Here is a 22,176-nt window from a genome sequence, read left to right on the forward strand (position 1 = left end):
TTGAACGTAACCAAAGACATGCCAGGGTCAGTCGTCGGAAACCACGGTTCGCACTTCACACATCTGTAGCAATACAGGCTGATGTGGGCACGTTGGGTTTCCAAACACCTGCTCTCACAGGTTAACAGCAGCCCGAGTGACTCTGAGCTCTTCCCTCACACCGGTCCTGAGCTGGAAGGATTGAGACAAGCAAGTCCACCCAACCCTGGTTTCTCTTCCATGGGGTCCCGGGACAAGTCGAAAGATCTAATCAAAAACAGAAAAAACTGGCGCGTTGGGGGACGGGGTAAGGATGTAGAAGAGGCTTCTGCTGACTTCAGGCATCCCCGGTCTCTCCCATCGTAAACCAGAAGAGTCCATTCCCTGCAGACGACCAAGTCGAACGATCCTCGGGCCGATCAAGGTGCCCGCTGAGTCTGGTTGCAGCTCCGGGCCACGATTTCCTCCCATCTCTTGCTCCAGGGCGGCGAACGGGGTCACTAGAGCCCCCTGGCCCGGGCCCCTCAGGGCGCCCGGGACAGTGAAGCTCGCGCTCCTCCTCTCGCATCCCCTCCCCTCCTCTTTCCTCCCTCAGCCAGTCCCTCCCCAAGCCGTGGCGGAGGTGGGGCCGGGCTTGGCTCGGCAGGGCCCGTGCATTCCAGAGAGCCGAGCGAGCTGGAGCAACAAAGGAGCCGGGGAGTCGGTGGGAGAAGTCGGGGGGCTGCGGCGCGCTCGGGCGAAGGTGGCGGCTGGGCCGCGGGCTGGCGCAGAGGGGAAGCCAGGGAGCTAGTACCCCACCGCCGGCCCGCGCCTGGCCTCCATCGCAGGGCCGGGAGGCAGTTTTAATGGTGGAAGAGGGAATGGGGCTGGAGATTGGGGGCCCAGGGGGCTCCCGGGGCTGAAGACAATTTGGATTGGCCGGAGAAAGAGTAGAGAGTTGTGCATCCCGGCGGGGGCCTCAGCCGCCCAACATGGGCCCCGGGGTCCAAAGTTTGCGAAGTTGGGCTCCGAGGCCCCGCCGAGCGCCGAGCGTCCGAGGGGGCCCGGCACGGGACTTGCGGGGCGCACAGGTCGCCTGAGCCACATCCGCGGCCCCAGGGGTTGCGTGTGTGGCCGGGGGGCTCCGGGGAGCGGGCGGGGGCGCCGGGGCTTCTGCTGAGTTGGCGGGTTTGGCCATGGCCGCTGCCCGCCTCGCACGGGGGCCGGAGATCCTGCTCCTGGGGCTGCTGCTGCTGCTGCTGCTGGGGGGCCCGGGCCGGGGGGCGGCCTTGAGCGGGAACGCGACTGGGCCTGGGCCGCGGAGCGCCGGCGGGAGCGCGAGGAGGAGCGCGGCCGTGACCGGCCCTCCGCCGCTGCTGAGCCACTGCGGCCGCGCAGCCCCCTGCGAGCCGCTGCGCTACAACGTGTGCCTGGGCTCGGCGCTGCCGTACGGGGCCACCTCCACGCTGCTGGCCGGGGACTCGGACTCCCAGGAAGAAGCGCACGGCAAGCTCGTGCTCTGGTCCGGTAAGCGCGCGGGAGCCGGAGCCGGGGCTGCCGTGGTGGGATGCGGGACTCTTGGACAGAACAGGCTCGGGCCTGAGCTTTGGCGAGGGCGGGAGCTGCACCCGGGAGAGTTGGAGGAACACAGTCTGGAACTTTGGGTGCCGGCTGTATCCTCGGTGAGGAGGAGGGAGGGCGAGGCAGTGGAGGGAGCCGGTCACAAAAGGCCGGAGCAGGGTGGGTGCGCTAAGGATGCGGGGGAATTGAGGGGCCCATGAGAAAGGGACTCAGAGCCACGGGAAAGGACGTTTTTTAAGAAAGGGAGCTGCTCCACCTAAGTGCTGCTCTGGAAGCGGGGTCCTTGGGGATTCAAGGAGGTGTTTAGATCTTGGAAAAGAAACCAACCGGGAAGTCCAGAGTTGAAGAGGAAAAAAGGAAAAAGATGGGGTAGAAGATTTAGGCATTGAGGGACAGGGTGGGGGGAAAGAACTGAGTGAAATTTGTGACGGAATCGAAACCCCCTGGTGTTGAGTAATTAAAAGTTAACCAGAAATTTCCAGAAATCTTGTTTTGGGAGACAGGAAGTCCAGAGAACGGTGATCTTGTCTTGCTTTTACCGGAGATTTCACTGTTTCCTCATCTGAAAAATGGGGACTCTGAACTTTTTCTGAGGTTATGAAGGCATGAGACTATTCTAAGAATTATTTGTGTATTCTTTGGAAGTTTGGATCCTCAGGCTGGTCAGGGCTGCGGAAGGACACTTAAGTCTGGGATGTTGAGAGCCTGTGGAAACTTTCCTAGTGGTCTGAAGCCCCAGAGCACTCACCTCAGGGTAGGATTATGGCCTACCTGAAAAACTGCAGAGTGAACCCACACAAATCCTTCCTAAGCAGTGTGGAGTGGATTCTCTCCCCACTTGTCACTCTTCTGGGTTGGGGGCCTAAAGAGGCCTGGGGAAAAGAACTGGTCTTGTCATCCCTTGCTTCTAGTCCATGTGATTCCAAAACTGTCCTTGAAACAGAAAGCCAGAAGTCAGGAGCCAGCTTGGCAACCTCCTTCTTTCGACAGGCCTTGGGTGCCCTACATCTTCGTTCTGCCCTGGGGGCTGGTGATGATCCTGAAGGAGGGAGCATTATGTAGGCTGCCTGTCATTGTCAACTTGGCCACTAGAGTTCTCAGAGTCATTGCTGGATGTTGGACAAAGCCATGTCATTCCTGGCCTGGTATTCTCTGGCAGATGCCAGAGGAGGAACTTGGGAGATGGTACCCATGATGGAGCTACATCCTTAGTGGGTATCAGGTTCTAAAGTCAGCATGTAGGCAGAAACCATGTGTAATCAACAGTTGCTTTGAAAAATCCATAAATTACCATAACATAAGGTCTATGTGATTTTGCCTATACACTCTTTTTATGGTAATATGTTTGTATAAATGTGTAACATATAGGAATGTATAGTATATAAGAAGGGGCATACCTAGAGAATATAATTTTAGTCTTTAAAGTTACGTAAATGCAAAAGAGCAGAAGACTGAAAGAATAAAAAAGGAACATGAAAGAAAGGGAGAAGCAGGTTTCTTTGAGCACTACCTGAAAGAAGGTTTTCTTTATTTTTTTTTTTTAAAGATTTTATTTATTTATTTGACAGAGAGAGACACAGCGAGAGCAGGAACACAAGCAGGGGGAGTGGGAGAGGGAGAAGCAGGCTTCCCGCTGAGCAAGGAGCCCGATGTGGGACTCGATCCCAGGACCCTGGAATCATGACCTGAGCCGAAGGCAGACGCTTAATGACTGAGCCACCCAGGCGCCCTGAAAGAAGGTTTTCGTTTAGGAGCCAGTTGTTGGAAAATCAGATCTCTCAGCACTAGGAGCTCCCCCAGTTCTGAGACACTCACACTGAGAGGGTATTGATGCCTCCCCCACCCCCACCTCTCTCTCCTTATTTATTTTGCAGGGCCCCATGGTTGAATTCTCCCTAAGTTAAATACATGTGTGATGCTGCCCTCCTGTAGTTACCATCAAATCAAGGAGGAAGGGTATGGACCTCTTTCCAGTCCATACTCCTGAGAGAAGCTGCTGAGCAGGCAGAAGTGGTTTTGGCAGGAAAGTTTAGGAGTTAGAACCATCTGCTGGCTGTGCAGTTTTGATCCTTACCAGCTGGGCCTCTGGTGAGGCCGGGTCCTGCAGAGGTGCCAGCCCGGAGCCCAGGTCTTTAGTTCACGCTGAAGTTTTCTCTGCTGCCATCATCCCTCAGCTCAGTCACATTCCCATGTGTTTACTGCTTGTTCTTTCTGCTTTGGGTCTTTCTGCTAGATGTTCTGGGCAGTGGGGTCAGAAAGCAGATGGTGGTACAAGCTGGGCCAGTGGTGGGTAGAATAAATCAGAGCCAACTATAAGAATCACAGACAGGCCTTTGTCTGGGAGCCTCCGGTGAGTGATTTGTCCTGTCTTGAGTGAGTGGTCTTGATTTGACCATGACTAAATGGTCGCTGTCACCTGGCTTTTGGAGGTGTTTTTGTGGGTGAAGGATGAAGATGATCTAGGTTGTCTTCATCTGTAAGCTTCTGGTGGTAGAGCCTGGTTCTTCACTTTTTTTAAAGCCTCAGAGTTCTAAGGACACAGCTATCCACTCATTCGTTAAATTAGGCATTGGGTGCTTGCTACGTGTCAGCCTGGATCAGGTTCTGGGGCATATAAAGATGAGGAGTACAGACATGATCCCTGCCATCAAAGGGAAAAAGACAAACAGCTTTAGCAGTTCCTGTGAGAGGTATTGTGACAGGGTAGGCTGCTGAAGGAACACAAAGGGCTGTGGGGAGCAAGGGAAGACCCCCAGAGGAACTGACCTTTAGCCTATGACCTGAGAAATAAGTAGGAATTACCTGAGCCAAGGGAAGGTTGGATGGGAATGAACAGGAAGAGGAGACAGCATGCAAAGGTGAGGAGGTGGGAGGGCTCGGGACGTTTAAAAGAGTGTGAGAATGTTAGCAGAGCCGGATCAAAGCACGTGAGGGGTAGAGTTATAAGAGATAAGACCTAGAGAGTTAGAAAGCAGAGGGATTCATACCCCGTATTAAGAAGTTTGGATATTATCCAGGAGATAATAAGGAGCCACTGAAAGCTTTTGAGCAAGGGAGAGGTGTAATCATATTTGCATTTTAGAAAGATCTCTTTTGAGTATTGTGTGAAGAAGCCATGGGAGGAGGGAGGGCCTGGAGCCAGGTTGCTTGTCTAGGGCATGGTTGAAGTAGTCCAGGTGAGATATGATGGTGGTCATGATGGAGGTGGAGGTCCACCATGCAGAGACGATGGGTACAGCTGAAGGAAGTGGACAGATCCCAGAATTTCCGAGTAGAACCAACGGGACTTGCCGATGAGTTGGATGGAAGGCATGAGCCAGCAGGAGGACCTAGGTTTCAGGCTTGAGGGCAAGGTGGTATCGTTCCCTTTCACTAAGCTGGGAATGCTGGAGGAGGAGTATGTTTAGGAAGAAAGCATGGCTTCAGTTGGGCCATGTGAATTAGAGATGCTCAGTAGACATCTCTGTGGAGATTACTGGCAGATTTGGAATAGGAGTTGCTGAAGAGAGCAACCACTGTGTGCTTCCTCAGCCTAGAGCCTTTGGAAGTACACCATTGAGCGAGGAAGTTTATAGCTCAGGCTGGACTACTTTCTAGATCTGCAGAGAACTCAGGTCCCTCCTATATCCTTCGACCCTCTGGACTTGGGCATGTTCAGGCACTCCGCATCTTTCCCCCATTATAGCTTGAAATGTCTCTTCATAAGCATTCCAAGCTGACCAGACAAACATAATATCCAGGCCACGGTCCACCTTGGGCCAAATCTGGTTGGGTAAATGGGGCAAGAAAGCAGAGACCTGCGGCTGGTGAGGGAAATAAGTCCCTGTCAGCCAGCACGTAGCCTCTTTGACCAGTGTGTGCACAGTGATGTGTAGCCTTGCTACCCAGCCGGGGACAGCCAGCAGAAGAGAGCCAGAGAAGCTGGAAGGAATTTCTCTTTGCCTCTCAGACATCTGGTTGAGCTGATGAGAGGAGGGATGGTGTTGGTGATGGTGGGTTGTTTGCAGGGACAGATCAGAAAGAATTTCCCTAGAGCTATTCCCAAACCTGGCTGACGAGGAGAATCAATTAAGATCTATATATTTGGAAAGTATGAAAATACAGAAAAGCGTCTATCAGCCCGAGTTTTAATTTTTGCTTTAGGTTTTTCACTTTTTAATTCATTTTTACTTATTAATTTTTAAAGTTTTTATTTTTAAGTAATCTCTACACCAACGTGGGGCTCGAACCCACAACCCCGAGATCAAGAGTTGCACGCTCCTCCGACTGAGCCAGCCAGGCGCGATGAGATTTTTAACTTTTTAATTGTGAAATGTTGCATGTATACAGAAAGTGCATAAAACACAGAGGTACTAAATAACAAATAATTACAAAGTGACACCTGAGTCAAGAACTAGATTATGGCGGGCTGCCAGAAGCTCCCATTTGTCTTTTTCAATCACATCTCCTTCCTTTCTCTTCTAGAAGTAACCACTACCCTAATGTTTTTGATTATCAATTCCTTTTTCCTCTATAGTTTTATCATCTAGTTTTGGAATCCCTAAACAGAATATTTCAGTTTTGAAAGTTTTTTTTTTAAAGATTTTATTTATTTGACACAGAGAGAGAGGGAACACAAGCAGGGGGAGTGGGAGAGGGAGAAGCAGGCTCCCCGCCGAGCAGGGAGCCCGATGCGAAGCCCGATGCGGGGCTCGATGTAGGGCTCAATCCCAGGACCCTGGGACCACGACCTGAGCCAAAGGCAGAAGCCCAACGACTGAGCCACCCAGGCGCCCCCCTTTTTAATGTTTTTGAGCTTTGTACAGATCATGATACGTGTTTTCTTTTATGTCTTTTATGTATGGCCTCTTTTGTTATACATTCTTTTGTAAGAATCATCCATGTCATTGCAGCTCTTTTTTTTTTTTCATCGCTGAGCGGTATTCCATTGTAGAACATATCACAATTTATTAATCCATCTTATTGTTGTTAAACATTTAAGTTGTGTCCAGTTTTTGGCCACTGTGAATACCATTTCTGTGAGTATTCTATGTATATCCTGGTGCACCTGGGTCAAGTTTCCTTCGTACCTACTTAGAGGAATGGGATTACCAGACAATAGGGCATGCATAACCTTCAGCTTTAGTGGGTGATACAAAACAGTTCTCCAGAGTGGTTGTGCCAAATTAGGTTCCCCACTAATCCTGTAGAAGAGTCGCCGTTGCTCCATATGCTTCCTGACCTTGGTGGTGTCAGCCTTTTACATTTTTGCCAATCTGGTGGATATATTGTGGTATGTATTTGTGGTTTTAATTTACGTTTCCTTGATAACTAGTGAGGTTAAGCACCATTTCAAATGATTACTGACCATTTGGATTTCTTCTAGTATGAAATGTCTATTCACATTTTTGGCCCATTTTTCTATAGGGCTGTCATTTTCATAAGATTTGTAAGAGTTCTTTATTTATGCTGGGTATGAGTCCTTTATTGGTTGTATGCATTGAAAGTATTTTCTGTGGCTTGCCTTTTCATTCTCTCTGTGTCTTCTGTTAAACAGAAATTCTGAGCTTTAAGGTAGTCATTTATAAAACATTTATGATTTGTGCTTATTGTCTTATTTTAAAAAGTCCTTTCATGGGGTGCCTGGGTGGCTCAGTCGCTGAAGCATCCTACTCATGGTTTTGGCTCAGGTCATGATCTCAGGATCCTGAAGTTGCCCTGCATGGGGCTCCCTGCTCACCGGGGAGTCTGCTTCCCCCCCCCGCCCCTCCCCACCCCTGCTCATGCACACACACACTCTGTCTCTCTAAAATAAATAAATAAATCTTTAAAAAGTCCTGTCATAACACAAAGTCATAAACTTATTCTCTTATGTTATCTTCTCAAAACTTTTTAGATTTTCCTTTCAATTTAGACATGTAATTCACTAGTTTCATATATGTCTCAACATCATTTGTTAAAAAGAATACCCTTTCTCCCCCGCTCTGTCATAAATCAAGTGTCCAAATATCTATTTGTTTCTGGGATCTTTACTCTGTTCCATGGCTCTCTTTTGTCTATCCCTTGCCAATATGTACCATCTTAATAATCATATCTTTTTTTTTTAATTAGCATATCTTTATAGCATGGTTCTTCACCTTCTTTGGGCTATGAACCTCTTTGGCAGTTTGGTAAAACCTATGGGCCCCTTCTCAGTATACTATTTTTAAATTTATAAGGTAAAACACATAGGATTAAAAAGGAGCATATAGGATTACAAAGGAAATGAATTATATTGAAATATAAATATCAAATATATTAAAACAATTTTGTGATCTAACATATATGTGCTTATTTATTAATACACTAAGATGTACTATGTGTTTAATAACCACCATAATGTCAAGGTAGAGACAAACAGTAACAATATTTTGAGGTATCTGAAACAAAAATATCTGATTTGCATTTGTGACAAAACACAAGTACTGATAACATTACTGTAGTATGTGGCTTACATCCATAATTAAAGGAAAGACTAAATTTCTGTTAGATGTAATTTTTTTCTCATCTAAGTTCATGGGCCCCTAAATTCTCTGTAAGAATCCTTTGTGAGTTCCAAGCCAAGAACCTCCACTGCTCTTTTTTTTTTTTAAATAAGATTTATTTATTTATTTTAGAGAGAAAGAGAGAGCATGAGTGGGAGGGACAGAGGGAGTCTCAAGCAGACTCTGTGCTGAGTGCAGAGCCCAACGCGGGGCTCAATCTCACCACCATGAGATCACAACCTAAGCCAAAACCAAGAGTTGGATGCCTAACCGACTGCGCCACCCAGGCACCCCATCACTGTTCTTACAGTACTTATAGTATTTATGGTACAGGAGTATCTAATAGAGTCTGGGACACTCTTGACGCTTTTGTGTTTTGATATAAAAATAGTTGGTCGTGGTTTCGATGGGGATTACATTGAGTATACAGACTAATTTGAAAAAAAAAGACATCTTTACAATATTGAGTCTTCCAATCATTTCATTATATATTTCTGTCTATTTAGATCTTTCATTTTCTCAATTTTTAAATTTTTGTGCAGCGTTTCAAGGTCATTTGTTAGATTTAGTCCTAGGTACTTGATTTTTAAAATACAATTATAAATAGGGGCGCCTGGGTGGCTCAGTCGGTTAAGCGGCTGCCTTCGGCTCAGGTCATGATCCCAGGGTCCTGGGATCGAGCCCGATGTCCGGCTCCCTGCTCAGCGGAGAGCCTGCTTCTCCCTCTCCCTCTGCCTGCCACTCTGCCTACTTGTGCTCTCTATCTCTCTGTCAAATAAATAAATAAAATCTTTAAAAAAAATACAATTATAAATAGTCCCTTTAACATTTCATTATCTGTTTGTTGCTGGCATTTAGAAATACAATTGATTTTGAATCCAGTAAACTAGTTAAATTTATTCTACACACATAGCCATCTCATTTGTGAATAATGAGTTTTGTGTCTCCCTTTTCAAGGTGTGTATTCTTTCATCTGTATTGCCTTAATGCAATACTTATGACATCCAGTACATTGTTAAATACAAGTGGTAGAAGTAGCAGCATCCCTTATCTCTGACTTAGTTTCTGTATTCTAAAGTTTTTCTATACTCCACCATCACGTATGATGTTTGGTATAGGTTTCCTGTAGTTACATTTTATCAGATTAAGAAAGTGTTGTTTTATTCCTAATTTGCCTATTCTTCTGTTTATCATGGATGCATGTTGGACTCTATCAACTACTTCTACATCTACTGATACGATCATATGATTTTTTTTCTTCTTTAATCTGTTAATGGGGTAAATGGCATTGGTTGAATTTCCTAATGTTAAACCAACCTCAGAACAATGTTTTTCAACTTGACTGATCATCAGAACCACACAAAAAGTCATTTTAAAATGTTTAAAATTTCAGTTGTGGCTGGGTGGCTCAGTCAGTTAGGCATCACCTTTGGCTCAGGTCATGATCTCAGGGTCCTGGGATCAAGCCCTGCATCGGGCTCCTTGCTCAGTGGGGAGCCTGCTTCTCCCTCTCCCTCTGCCCCTCCCCCCATGCATGCTCTCTCTCAAATTTAAAAAAATCTTTCAAAAAAAGTTTAACTCGTGGCAGATATTTAAGAAGTCTGTGAATATAGAGACTAATAGAACACCTGTGTCTTTATTTTTTCTTTTTGTTTCATATTTTAATAAAATGAAAGAAGTAAAACAATACAGGTAAAGTTGATGTCCCCTTTCTTCCTGTCTACAATTTTGTTCCCTTCTCTAAGGAGATTCCCCCATCTCAGTAATTTGCATATTTATTTTTTTAGGCTTAATTACTTCTAAAAAGTTGGTAGTATGCGCACATGGTTCACAATTCAAAAGTAACAAAAGTAAAATCCCTCCACTTCTGCTTCCAGCTACTGATTTCCCCTTCCTAGAGGCAACCATAGTGCTGATTTTTATGTGTCCTTTTAGAGATATCCAACATATATGTAAATGTAGATGTGTCCTTAGTCTTTTTCCTCCTGCACCCAGTAGTAACCTGCTCTTCAGACTGTTCTCATTCAACTGCATCCATTTAACTAGATGCATTGGAGATAGTTCAATTTCAGTGCAAAGAGTTCAACCTTGCATAGTGTCCTATTATATTGATATATGGTATTTTATGTGGCTGGTCTCCTATTGATGGCTATGCATTCATGAAGTTTCTACTCTTTTGCTATTACAAACGATGCTGCAATGAATAATCTCATGTATTTTGTAAACATGTTAAGTGGGATTGCTACTATAAAATTCTGATAATGCCAAATAGTCTCCACAAGTGTTTACTAATTTCTGTTCTTACTAAAAATATAAGTGTCAGTTTCACCCACATTCTTGTCAATACAACATTTTCAAATGTTTTGATCTTTATCACTCTAAAAGTTAAAAAATTCTATCTCATTGTAGTTTTATTTCACATTTAGTTTATTAAGAGTGAGATTGAGGGGCACCTGGGTGGCTGAGTCAGTTGAGCTTTGCACTGTGGGTCTGACTCTTGGTTTCAGCTCAGGTCATGATCTCAGGGTGGTGGGAGGGAGCCCACCTTGCCCCTCCTCCTGCTTGCACTCTCTCTCTCTAAAATAAATGAATAAAATCTTGAGGAAAAAAAAAAGAATGGGGGGCTCCTGGGCGGCTCAGTTGGTTAAACAGCTGCCTTCCACTCAGGTCATGATCCCGGGATCCTGGGATCAAGCCCCACATCAGGCACCCTGATTGATGGGCAGCCTGATTCTCCCTCTCCACTGCTTGTGCTCTCTCTCAAATATGTAAATAAAATCTTAAAAAAAAGAATGAGATTGAATGTCTCTTTATGTGTTTAAAGGCCATTTGAGTTTGAGCTTTGTCTTTTGCCCATTTTTCTATAGGATTATGAATTTATTACTGATGTGGAAGAGCTTCATGCACATAAGGAAATTAGCTCCTTACCTGTGATATGTATCCGAAATATATTTTCTCAGTGTGTTGCTTTTCTTATGATTTTGTTTTTTACTCTACTGATTTTATTTTTCTGAAGTCTTTTAAAATCTTTTATAGCTTCTGAGTTTTGTGTCATACTTCAAAAAGCCTTCTCTATTTCAAGATTTTAAAAACCATTTCCCATCTTTTCCTCTGGTACTTTAATTTTTGAAACTCATGTAGTCATTCTGATTCATCTGGAATTTATTTTTATGTAAGAAATGGGGTGAGGATCCAAATTATTTTTCCCTAGACAGTTCTTCAGTTGTCTTTTAAGATTTCTTTAATAATCTCTTTTCCTTGGGGAGTTTATTTTTCAGGTACAAAAGAGTATTTAAAATGAGGGGGAAAAAGCAACAAAATTCCACATTTTTAGAAGTTGATTACTGCAAATATCACAAAATGCTGAAAAATAACACAATATTTTTATTAATCAACTGCTTGCTGCTCCTCGAGAATACATTTTACTCCAGTGAGATCCCCCATTTTAAATATATTGTTCAGTAAACATCCAGGAACATTCACTTTTTCTTTGTTGTACAGTTCTATGACTTTAGACAAACACGTATGTAAACAGCCGCTACACTCAAGATAATGACAATCCCATCAGACCCAAATAGTCCCTCGTGCTGCCCTTTTGTAGGCAAATTCTCCTCCTACCCAACTCCTGGTAACCACTGCTGTGTTCTCCATCCATACCCACTTGGTCAGAATTTCTCAGAGTGGGTTTCTCCATCTAGAATGATAAGGGTCCCCAGGTGATTCTGATTTGAATCAGGTCTGGGAACAGTTAACCGAGGACATTGCTGCTGCTGCTTTTCTTTTCTTTTTTTTTTTTAAGATTTTATTTATTTTATTTGCCAGGGAGAGAGAGAGAGAGAGACAGGGAGAGCACAAGTAGGGGAAGCAGCAGGCAGAGGGAAAGGGAGAAGCAGGCTCCCTGCTGAGCAGGGAGCCTGATGCAGGGCTCGATCCCAGGACTCTGCGATCATGACCTGAACCGAAGGCAGATGCCTAACCGACTGAACCACCCAGGTGTCCCAGGACACTGCTTCTTGAAAGGAACTTGCTCTGTGCCCCAGGAATAGGCTCTGTGGTAGTGGGAGCTGTGAGTGAGCAGAGATCTCAGATGAGTAATAACAGCTAATATTTCCTGAGTGCCTACTATCTGACAGGTACCATGCTAAACAGATTCAGTGCATTATCTAACTCTTCACAACATTTGCACGACGTAAATCTATTATCCCCATTTCACAGATGAGGAACCTGAGGCTAGAGATAAATTTGCCCAAGATCACACAGCTGGGAAACGGTAGAGCCAAGGCTTGGACCCAGGGAGGCTAAATGCAGTTTCCATGCCCCGTGTCCCTCTGCTGTATTGCCTCCCTCCCAAAAAGAGCAGGTACCTGCCCTCACCACCCACAGCCTGGCAGTGTGGCAGTCACCCAATTTGGTCTCGAGTCCTTAGAAGCTTCTCCTAACACAACTTCTTGTGTGGGCAACAGGTGTTCCCTAAGCAGGGATGACTCGGGAGGGGCAAAGGGGAGCAGAATGCTGAGTGCACCCAGCCACTGGGGAGCAGGGTAGAGGCCTGGGTTGGGCCAGGGGTGCTGGGAGATCTCTACCTGTTTCTGCCTTGCTGACAACATGTTTCCTCCCTCTGCACTGGACAGAGCCTCCTCTGTTTCTCTCCATCTGATTTCCTGTTTCCTCCTCTGGCTCTGGAGTACCTGACTCCCCTGACTACCTCTTCTTAAGCTCCCACCTGTTCTCTGTTTCACCTCAGCTTGGTAAGAGGAACAAGGATCCTGGGGTCTGGGTGAGGGGCAACATCTGGTTCTGGTGCACGGGCTCCGCGTGGGGTGGGTCCCACCACCTCCCTTTCCCCTGGAAAGGGAAAGAGACCTGTAGGAGGTTTTAAGAATGCCCTTGAAAAGATAAAAGGCAAGTCAACTTGGGGTTCTCAGCCAGAGGCACTAATACCCCCTAGCAGGGCATTTGGAAATGGAGGCTGCCTTTTAAAAACTTAAATTCAATTACAATATACATACAGAAAAGTGCATGGGTCACAGGCTCGCTCTTCATAAGGTGAACACACACACACGCAAGCACTACCAGATCAAGAAATGGAACATTACCAGCCTCCCAGAAGCCCCCCTTCAGGCCTTCCAGTCACCAAGCCTGGAGTAAGGGCGGGAGGAGCGGGGGGCATTTTTTGGTTGTCATAATGACTTAGGGGTTCTGCTGGCAATTAGTGGGAAGAGTCTAGGGAGGCTAAATGTGCTGCACTCTCTTGGACAGTCCCGCAGCACAAAGAATCATCCTGCCCAAATGCCCTGTTGAGAAACACTGTGCCTGAGAGCTCTAGCACCACGGCAGAGAGACTTGCCTTAGGCCTGGGAACAGCTGTGACTGTGGGTCAGCGTGAGGAGGGGTTTCACCGCCATGCATCCACACTGTTGCCTCCCTGCAGGCCTCCGGAACGCCCCCCGCTGCTGGGCAGTGATCCAGCCCCTGCTGTGCGCTGTGTACATGCCCAAATGCGAGAATGACCGGGTGGAGCTGCCCAGCCGCACCCTCTGCCAGGCTACCCGAGGGCCCTGTGCCATCGTGGAGAGGGAGCGCGGCTGGCCCGACTTCCTGCGCTGCACCCCTGACCACTTCCCCGAGGGCTGCCCGGTGAGTGCTTTGAGGGGCAAGCCCCAAGCCTAGGGCAGGGCCCCCACAGGAGGCAGGGGCAAGGGGAGCCCCACAGCCTTCTCTTGTGCAAGACCCCAAAATCTGCTGCCATGGGGGTCAATGAGCCACACACCCAAACCGACACTCACTGGCTGGGCCTGTCTATTAGGGATTATCTGTTTATTTATAAAAGATAACTGTGTTCAACAAATAGTTTTTGAGCACCTACTCTACTAGGTATTGGGGGGTTTCGGGCATCATGGACGACAGGAACTCCTTCTCCAAGAAGTTTATCGTGTATTTAGGGAATCAAGGCACGTAAAACAGCTAGAGATACCAAGACGGGGGTGATCTCATTCTGGTGGTAAAGGAGAGCTCATAAGTAATAATAATAATTAACAGCAATGATATTGGTAATAATCCTAGTCGTTACTCTTCACTACCTGCCAAATACCCTATGAGCACTTTACATCTATTGATTCATTTAACCCTTACACCACACCATGAAGTAGCAACTGCTATCTCATAGCTGGGGAAACTGAGGGAACAGAGGTCAAAGAATGTGCCCCAGGCTATTGATATCATTTGTCACTGAGCGGCCGGGCTGGGATTCAAAAGCCGGAAGGCTGTCCCCAGCCTGTGCTTTCTGTCTTCGGCACTCCGCCACGCTACCCCCAGGCCTTGTATTCGACCCTGGGCGTCCTGCTCCCTTTTGCACTGCCTTCTCCCCTTCCCTTGTGCCAGAATGAGGTGCAGAACATCAAGTTCAACAGTTCGGGCCAGTGTGAGGCTCCCTTGGTTCGGACCGACAACCCCAAGAGCTGGTATGAGGACGTGGAGGGCTGTGGGATCCAGTGCCAGAACCCGCTGTTCACTGAGGCCGAGCACCAGGACATGCACAGCTACATCGCGGCCTTCGGGGCAGTCACGGGCCTCTGCACGCTCTTCACCCTGGTCAGCGGAGGGCCGACCTGCGGGTGGAGGGGGGCCCGGGGAGACATGGGAAGGAAGTGGATTGTCAGTCGGCTGGCTATGGGGGCAGAGGGAAGTGGGGAGGGGATGACCTGGTCGGGTCCCTGGGGGAAGGGTCTGGCTACGAGGGGCCCCGGGGGTCAGACAAGGGCACCTGTGGCGGCAGCATCACCCTGACCTCATAGAACGGCCCTCGCTTCTCCCTTCCAGGCCACATTTGTGGCTGACTGGCGGAACTCGAATCGCTACCCTGCTGTCATTCTCTTCTACGTTAATGCGTGTTTCTTTGTGGGGAGCATTGGCTGGCTGGCCCAGTTCATGGACGGAGCCCGCCGGGAGATCGTCTGCCGTGCAGATGGCACCATGAGGCTTGGGGAGCCCACGTAGGTGTCTTGGGGACCCAGAGGTGAGGGTGAGGGGCAGAAGGCTGAAATGTGTGTTTCCCACAGAAGGGACAGGGTGGGCTTGAAAGTGAGATTTCAGTGGAGGATTCAGCTCTGCTTGTGGTGCCCCGAGATTCCCGCGTGAGGGCTGTGATTGCTTGCATCTGCTCCAAGGGGCATCTTCCACACCCTCTTCGAATCTCACCTGGGTCCTCTCTCCAAGCCCTGACTCCTAGCGAACCTCCAGACCTTAGAAGCCACGGGTCTGGGGACAGGGTGGAGAGAGCTGATGAAGGGAGTACAGAATGACCTCCCCAAGTGACCCCTCACGTGTCCGCACAGCTCCAATGAGACCCTGTCCTGTGTCATCATCTTTGTCATCGTGTACTACGCCCTGATGGCCGGTGTCGTCTGGTTTGTGGTCCTCACCTATGCCTGGCACACCTCCTTCAAAGCCCTGGGCACCACCTACCAGCCTCTCTCTGGCAAGACCTCCTACTTCCACCTGCTCACGTGGTCACTCCCCTTTGTCCTCACCGTGGCAATCCTTGCCGTGGCCCAGGTATGATGACTGGTAGGGGGCTGGGGACCTAAGCGTAAGGGGGCCGGTGACCCACTCTGTCCCTCCCACCCACCCCTTCCTGCCGCAGGTGGATGGGGACTCCGTGAGCGGCATCTGTTTTGTGGGCTACAAGAACTACCGGTACCGGGCGGGCTTCGTCCTGGCCCCGATTGGCCTGGTGCTCATTGTGGGAGGTTACTTCCTCATCCGAGGTGAGTGAGCGCCGGGCCAGCACCAGCCGGGCAACGAAATGTGGGGAGCACCTGCTCTGTGGAAGTAGGAGCGGGGAGCTGCCGGCTCTCCCAGGGCCTCGGTGCTGAGTGCCAGGTGCCCCCTCGAGGCAGACAGAGTATCACGGCACTTGGTGTGGGGTAGCACCCTTGGTGCTGGCCAGAGAAATGCAGCCTCTTTCTCCGGGGCCTTGGGCCAGGGCTCACAGCCTGTTGAACAGATCCTCAGCTGGGGTCCAGCCTCTGTCCAGCCCTGGGCCAGCAGCGCTCACGTGGTGTATAGCCTGCCCTGTCCCCGTGGATCAGCACGGGGCCTCCGGTCGTGTGTGTGCACCCTGAATTTCTGTCTGCTCTCCATCTCTTGGAGCCTGGCTTCTCCTCCGCTTCTTACCCACAACAGTTTCCAAAACATGCACAGATTTGCTGTTCCCTCATTTCCCATCTGAAGCCGCCTCCTCCACAGTAAGCCTCCGTCTCTTCTTAGCTCATTCTTGTTGCATTCTCTTTGTAAACTTCAGCTTCCTCCCCCAGTGCTGTCAGCCTTCTGTTCAGCCCACCTCTTGTTGGCAGTCTCTGGGCCTCTGATTTATGTTTTGTATCTGTGCTGTCCTGTACGGTAGCCACCAGCCACATGTGTTGAAACTCATCCAGACTGAGATGTGCCCTAAGTATAAAATCTGCGCTGTATTGCACATGCTTAGCACAAAGAAAGCAGACTATCTCCTTAATAGTTTGTTATATGGATTCCATGCTGAAATGTCAATTAAATAAACAATGACATATTGTTTATGAAATGTATGGAAATTAGCTTCACTTGCATCTTTTTACTTTTTTAATGTGGCTGCCAGAAGATTTGAGATTATGTATGTGGCTGACGTTATATTTCTGTTGGATAGCACTGTTCTTGCGTCTCTTCTGTGCCTTTTCCATCTGCACAGCTTTGACCTGGCTGCCTTCCTTAGGGGCGGCTGGAGCCAGGACCAAGGCACCTTCTCTCTCTTCGTGTTTGTCTGTTCTGGGCTCTGCCCTGGGCTTGCCAGCGTACAGCACGTCTGCCACAAACGGTGCTCCCTTTCTCCAGTGTCTCCAGTTCCCCGAGCTTCAAATCATCGGAGTAATCAGACTGGGGACTCCCTGCCACACCCATCCCTCGTGGGAGAGTGGCCTCGCCCCACTAATGTCTGCAGTCTCTCTTCTGTTCAGGAGTCATGACTCTGTTTTCCATCAAGAGCAACCATCCGGGGCTGCTGAGCGAGAAGGCTGCCAGCAAGATCAATGAGACCATGCTGCGCCTGGGTGAGTGGACCCCAGGCTTTTGGCCAGTCCAACACTGTACCCTCCTGGGGCTGTGGGACCTGCAGGATAAGGTCTGGGAGGATGCAGTGTCAGTGGTGCAAGTTAGCAGCCGGGGGGGCCAGACAAGGCTTTGGGGCGCACGCACGTGTGTGTGTGTGTGCGCGCGCCCGCGTATTACCTGTTGATGGCGGTAGCAGCTCAAAAGAAGGGGACCTTTTTGGACAGAAGAATGCAAGTTTATGCCAAGGCTGCTTCCTCACGCCCACTAATCCACAGTTGGCTCAAGTGCCCTTCGGGCCTTATTTTGGAGAATACAGCAAACTGAGACTGGCATGGATTCACCCCAGACTCAGCTATCTTTTAGGCCTGAGTGGGGCAAATACCTTGTCCCCGCTGCTGCTCCCACCCCTGGGATTCGTAATGCTCTGTCCCACCCTGGCCTTCCCCAGGCATTTTTGGCTTCCTGGCCTTTGGCTTCGTGCTCATCACCTTCAGCTGCCATTTCTACGACTTCTTCAACCAGGCTGAGTGGGAGCGCAGCTTCCGGGACTATGTGCTGTGAGTGCGGGGCTGGGGGCTGGGGGGCAGCCGCCCTAGGAGCTGGAGCCAGGACTGAGATGTGCCCTAAGTATAAAATTCTTGCCCCTCAGCAAGGGTCTGCCAGGTCCCTGCCTCCGATGGCAGGTGAAACTGCCCATCTTGCTCCGGGCGCCCGAGATGTCATTTGCTCTGTAATTTGCAAACCCAGCAGACAGCTCTCCCACCCCGGCTCAACTCTGCCCTCCTCTCTGCACGAGCCGCCCTCTGGCTGGTGTGTTTGTAATGTTAAAGCCCTCTCGTGTGTGGGCTTCTCTGACGACCCTGTGTTGGCTGCTCTAATTCTCATGTACTCTCCCAGAGCTTATTAGAGAGCCCTGCGCAGAAGTAGTCTCTAGGATAGGTTAACAACCTGTTAATACTTGCTAGCTTTGTCTGTGCCTTTTTGTGTCACCATGAGGATGAATCTGGGAGTAAGGCAGCTCACCCGCTGAAACACTTGCTGATGGCAGGAACAGCAGTTACAGGGCTCATTAAAATGGACACCAGTCCATGTCCTGACTGTCTCCAGCTCTTCCTTAAAGGCTCCAGCTTCCAGTCTTTAAACCACACTGATGCCGGGTCCTCCCCCAGAGATTTGATTTAATTGTCTGGGGTGTGACCCAGACACTAGTAGTTATTAAAAGTAACTCTAATGTCCCAAGTGACTCTAACGAGCACCCAGGGTTGTGAATCATTGTGTGGGGCTTAGCTCTTTTTGGAGTCTTTGGATTGATTGTCTGGGTACCACTCAAGAGACCCAGAAAGCCTCACCTGTCTGCTACCCCACCCCCACCCCCGCCATAGGTGCCAAGCCAATGTGACCATCGGGCTGCCTACCAAGAAGCCCATCCCCGACTGTGAAATCAAGAATCGCCCTAGCCTCCTGGTGGAGAAGATCAACCTGTTTGCTATGTTTGGAACGGGCATTGCCATGAGCACCTGGGTCTGGACCAAGGCCACGCTGCTCATCTGGAGGCGCACCTGGTGCAGGTGGGTCAGCAGCCAGCTGATTCTGACCTTGTGGCCTTACTCTCTCAGGCTTGGTGTCCCTACCAATAGGTGTTGTGGGCTCCATCGTCTCCCAGCAGTCTTGGGCAGGCTAGTTTTCTAAGGGTCTGCGCTGAGCTGCCTAAGGCCGCCTTCTATGTGGCTCACCACTGCCCCCTGGTGACACCTCCTGTCCTTGGGAGGATGTGTCAAGTGCGGAGCCATCCTCTAAGAGTGGAATGATCTGAATGATTTGAGTATTGGGCATACAGGAGCCCTGAATTCTAGGCCCACTTCTTTGCAGAGGTCTCTATTCCTCAGAGTCCTCGAGGGACTTGGGGCCCTCTGGAGGCTGCTTCCCTGGAGGGAATGGCTTCACTGGTCTTTCCGAAGATTTGGTGGGAAGTAGCTGCTCCTCCACTTCCCCTCCCCCACCTCTTCTGCTCTCAGGTTGACTGGGCAGAGTGATGATGAGCCCAAACGCATCAAGAAGAGCAAAATGATTGCCAAGGCCTTCTCCAAGCGGCGTGAGCTGCTGCAGAACCCAGGCCAGGAACTCTCCTTCAGCATGCACACTGTCTCCCACGATGGGCCTGTGGGTGAGCTTCGGGCCCCTTTCCTCCACGGGAGCCACTCAACACCCACAGTCCCTGGACCCCACCCCCCTAGGCTGCTGTGGACACCTGGACTGTCCAGAAGGCTGGGAGGAATAAAGCACCCCAGCCTCCCCTCACACACTCCAGTCTCTCCAGTCCCCCTCCCATCCCTGGCTACTCTGCCCTCTGTTTCTGCCCCTGGGTCGGCTTGCTGGTACCTTGGTTTCCAAAGGACTCATCTCCCTGTCCCTTCTTCTGTCTTCTCCAGTTGCTCTCCCTGGGCTAGAGTAAGTGAGGGTTCTAGGAACTGGACTTCTGGCCTCTAGTGAGGCCCCACTCTTCAGACTGGGACTGGGTAGATCGCTATGATTACCTGGGTGGGCTTTCTGGGCTCAGTGGATGGAGAGGGAGCTGCTGGGAGAAGGTAAATGTGCTGGGTTAGGGAGGAGCCATCATCCAAGGTAGTCATGATTCCTTAGCCTTGCCTTCCATCCTCACAGCGGGTTTGGCCTTTGATCTCAATGAGCCCTCCGCCGACGTGTCCTCTGCCTGGGCCCAGCATGTCACAAAGATGGTGGCTCGGAGAGGAGCCATACTGCCCCAGGATGTGTCTGTCACCCCTGTGGCAACCCCAGGTATGAGGGGTCAGGCCTCTGTAGGAGGGTGGGGAGCATGGGGATGGGGGTTCTTGGGACTGGAGCACCAGCAGCTGCCAGAGGGGAGGAGGAAGGAAAGGCCCTGGAGGGTCTAGAGTGTGGGGCTTGAGGCACTAGAGACCTAGAGTTGTGGGTCATAGAGCTCAAAAATAGGGGTCCAAGGAGAGACCAGGTGATGTGGACAGAGCCAGCCTCCCAAGCTTACGTTCTCTCTCCTGCTGTCAGTGCCCCCGGAGGAAAAAGCCAACCTGTGGCTGGTTGAGGCAGAGATCTCCCCAGAGCTGGAGAAGCGCCTGGGCCGGAAGAAGAAGCGGAGGAAGAGGAAGAAGGAGGTGTGCCCCCTGGTGCCACCCCCTGAGCTTCACCACCCTGCCCCAGCCCCTGCAGCCAGTGCTGTTCCTCGCCTGCCTCAGCTGCCCCGGCAGAAGTGCTTGGTGGCCGCAGGTGCCTGGGGAGCTGGGGAATCCTGCCGACAGAGAGCCTGGACCCTGGTCTCCAACCCTTTCTGCCCAGAGCCCGGTCCCTTGCAGGATCCATTTCTGCCCAGTGCCCCAGTTCCCACGGCCTGGGCTCAGGGCTGCCGGCAGGGGCTGGGGCCCATTCACTCCCGCACCAACCTGATGGAGGCAGAGCTAATGGACGCAGATTCAGACTTCTGAGCCTGGAAAGCGGGACCTGGGCTAGGAAAGAGGAGCAAAGACCATTCTGAGGTTCCTCATCCTCCCTGAGAGTGCTTCCCTGGGATCTTGTCTTCCGGAGAACCTGAGGGTGCAGTGCCCTCCTGGGAGGGCTCTTTATGTCTGGCTCATGGCAGCGGGACTGTGGGAAAGGGCCCTGACATCTCCACGGGTAGGCCTCATCCAGGGAAGGGCCCTGGAGCTCGGGGTCCTTGTTTCTGCCCCACCAGCTGGAATCTGGCTGGCAGTATCCATCTGCAGCAGGGTCATGGGATAGGCAGAGCTTGAGGGGGGACAGTAACGGTAGAGGCGGGGGTGACAGTACCCAGAGTGGGCTGTGGTTGCCAATGAGGCAGTCAAAGCCCGGGCCTGGCAGATGAGGGCTGGCTGCCCTTTTCTGGCTCTCTCAGACCAAATGTGTTTATTGGGTCACTAGCCCTTTGTCTAAGTGGGGACAGGGCTCCCTTTTCCTTCTTCCAGATGGTTGTGGAGCTGGAAGTGCCCATTCTCATAGGGGCTATAACCTCTCTTCACAGGCATCCAGTTGGCCCGACCCCAGACCAGTAACCCATCCTGTGCGCTCCTGCAGCCTCCTTCCCCCTTTCCCATTTCAGTTCAACCAGGCCAACCTCCTCCTGTGTCCCGTTTGTTGATTAGGCCCCAGAACTGCTGCAGTAGGAACTCCCCCTCCCCTTTGATGCTGGGCTCCATCTCCAGGTGAGAGATGGGTTCAGCTATGGAGCTTGGCGTGGTGTAGAAACAGTGAGTGACAGGGAGCCTCTGGGCCCCTGAGAGACATGTGTTCTCTCTTTCTCCCATCCATCCAGTGGGGGATGGACCCTCTGACTTGAGGGGCTACCCTGGGAGGCTGCTGGAGCTTCAGCCGGGCAGGAAAGCTACCCTTCAACTGCCACAACTGGGGAGTGAGGAGATTCCCACCTCTCATAACCCCTAACTCTGTCCCCGAGGCCCCAATTTCAAGAACCAGAAAGCAGGAAGCCTTAGGAGCTGGCTGGGTTCCAGATTGGGGAAGGGATGCGGAGAAGGAATACAAGCAGTAAATAAAAGGTTTTTGTATAAACTCTTGATGTGCTTCTTTTTCACGGGCCCTGGCCTTGGGAGGGGTGCCTGACTGGCTCAGTCAGGAGAGCATGTGACTCTTCATCTCGGGGTCGAGAGTCTGAGCCCCATGTTGGCCATAGAGATCTTAATAAAGTAAAGTAAAATAAAATCCATAGGCCCTGGTCTTGACCTGTTTACTTGGTCCTCACCGTGTTTGTTTCCCACTTCCTCCTCAGGCTATTCTGAAAGGCCAGCCGCTTGGTACTATTGAGGTCACGACCGACAGATGTCAGGCTGATGTCAGCTTAATGTGCTGGCTGGCCTTCCTGGCCAGTCAGCTCCATAGGGACAGAAACTCTTCTGTGGCCATAGCTGCCTCACTGTGCGCTGCCCATAAGGTGACTGAGCAAGAACATGCCGCTTGCCTCTGCAGGGACGATCGGAAGCAAGGGGCCCCCCGTCTAGTGTAGGTGAGCATGGCTCCGGTGGCAATCCTG

The 22,176-nt window shown here is 50.2% G+C and overlaps 1 protein-coding gene across 3 annotated transcripts; it reads left to right on the forward strand.

Moving 5' to 3' along the window:
- Window positions 1–592: 592 nt before the first annotated feature.
- Window positions 593–21,679, forward strand: SMO (smoothened, frizzled class receptor). 3 transcript variants are annotated; one of them, XM_073899174.1, is made up of 13 exons: window positions 593–1,485; window positions 13,474–13,679; window positions 14,424–14,633; window positions 14,862–15,034; window positions 15,377–15,596; window positions 15,685–15,808; window positions 17,030–17,122; window positions 17,572–17,680; window positions 18,506–18,691; window positions 19,139–19,287; window positions 19,785–19,919; window positions 20,166–20,272; window positions 21,154–21,679. In XM_073899174.1, exons 1-13 carry the CDS (start codon window positions 1,155–1,157, stop codon window positions 21,268–21,270), a joined length of 2,160 nt encoding a protein of 719 aa, XP_073755275.1. In that variant the 5' UTR covers window positions 593–1,154; the 3' UTR covers window positions 21,271–21,679. The 3 variants fall into 3 exon arrangements, with proteins under 3 accessions (XP_073755275.1, XP_025721324.1, XP_073755276.1); XM_073899175.1 differs by adding an exon at window positions 12,674–12,790 and having other exon boundaries at window positions 1,374–1,485; window positions 20,166–21,679; XM_025865539.2 differs by having other exon boundaries at window positions 20,166–21,679.
- The last annotated feature ends 497 nt before the right edge of the window (window positions 21,680–22,176 follow it).

This window comes from Callorhinus ursinus, unplaced genomic scaffold (genome assembly GCF_003265705.2).
Source record: "Callorhinus ursinus isolate GAN/ISIS: 27379988/994484 unplaced genomic scaffold, GSC_fseal_2.0 scaffold12, whole genome shotgun sequence".
Taxonomy (NCBI): domain Eukaryota; kingdom Metazoa; phylum Chordata; class Mammalia; order Carnivora; family Otariidae; genus Callorhinus; species Callorhinus ursinus.

What these genes read in the sequence shown, in the direction of transcription:
- SMO (XM_025865539.2), top strand. Translation starts at nt 1,155, where the DNA reads ATGGCCGCTGCCCGCCTCGCACGGGGGCCGGAGATCCTGCTCCTGGGG. An exon ending in CAATCCTTGCCGTGGCCCAG is followed by an intron (nt 15,597 to 15,684) that starts GTATGATGACTG and finishes TTCCTGCCGCAG; the next exon opens with GTGGATGGGGACTCCGTGAG. An exon ending in AGCTTCCGGGACTATGTGCT is followed by an intron (nt 17,681 to 18,505) that starts GTGAGTGCGGGG and finishes CCCCCGCCATAG; the next exon opens with GTGCCAAGCCAATGTGACCA.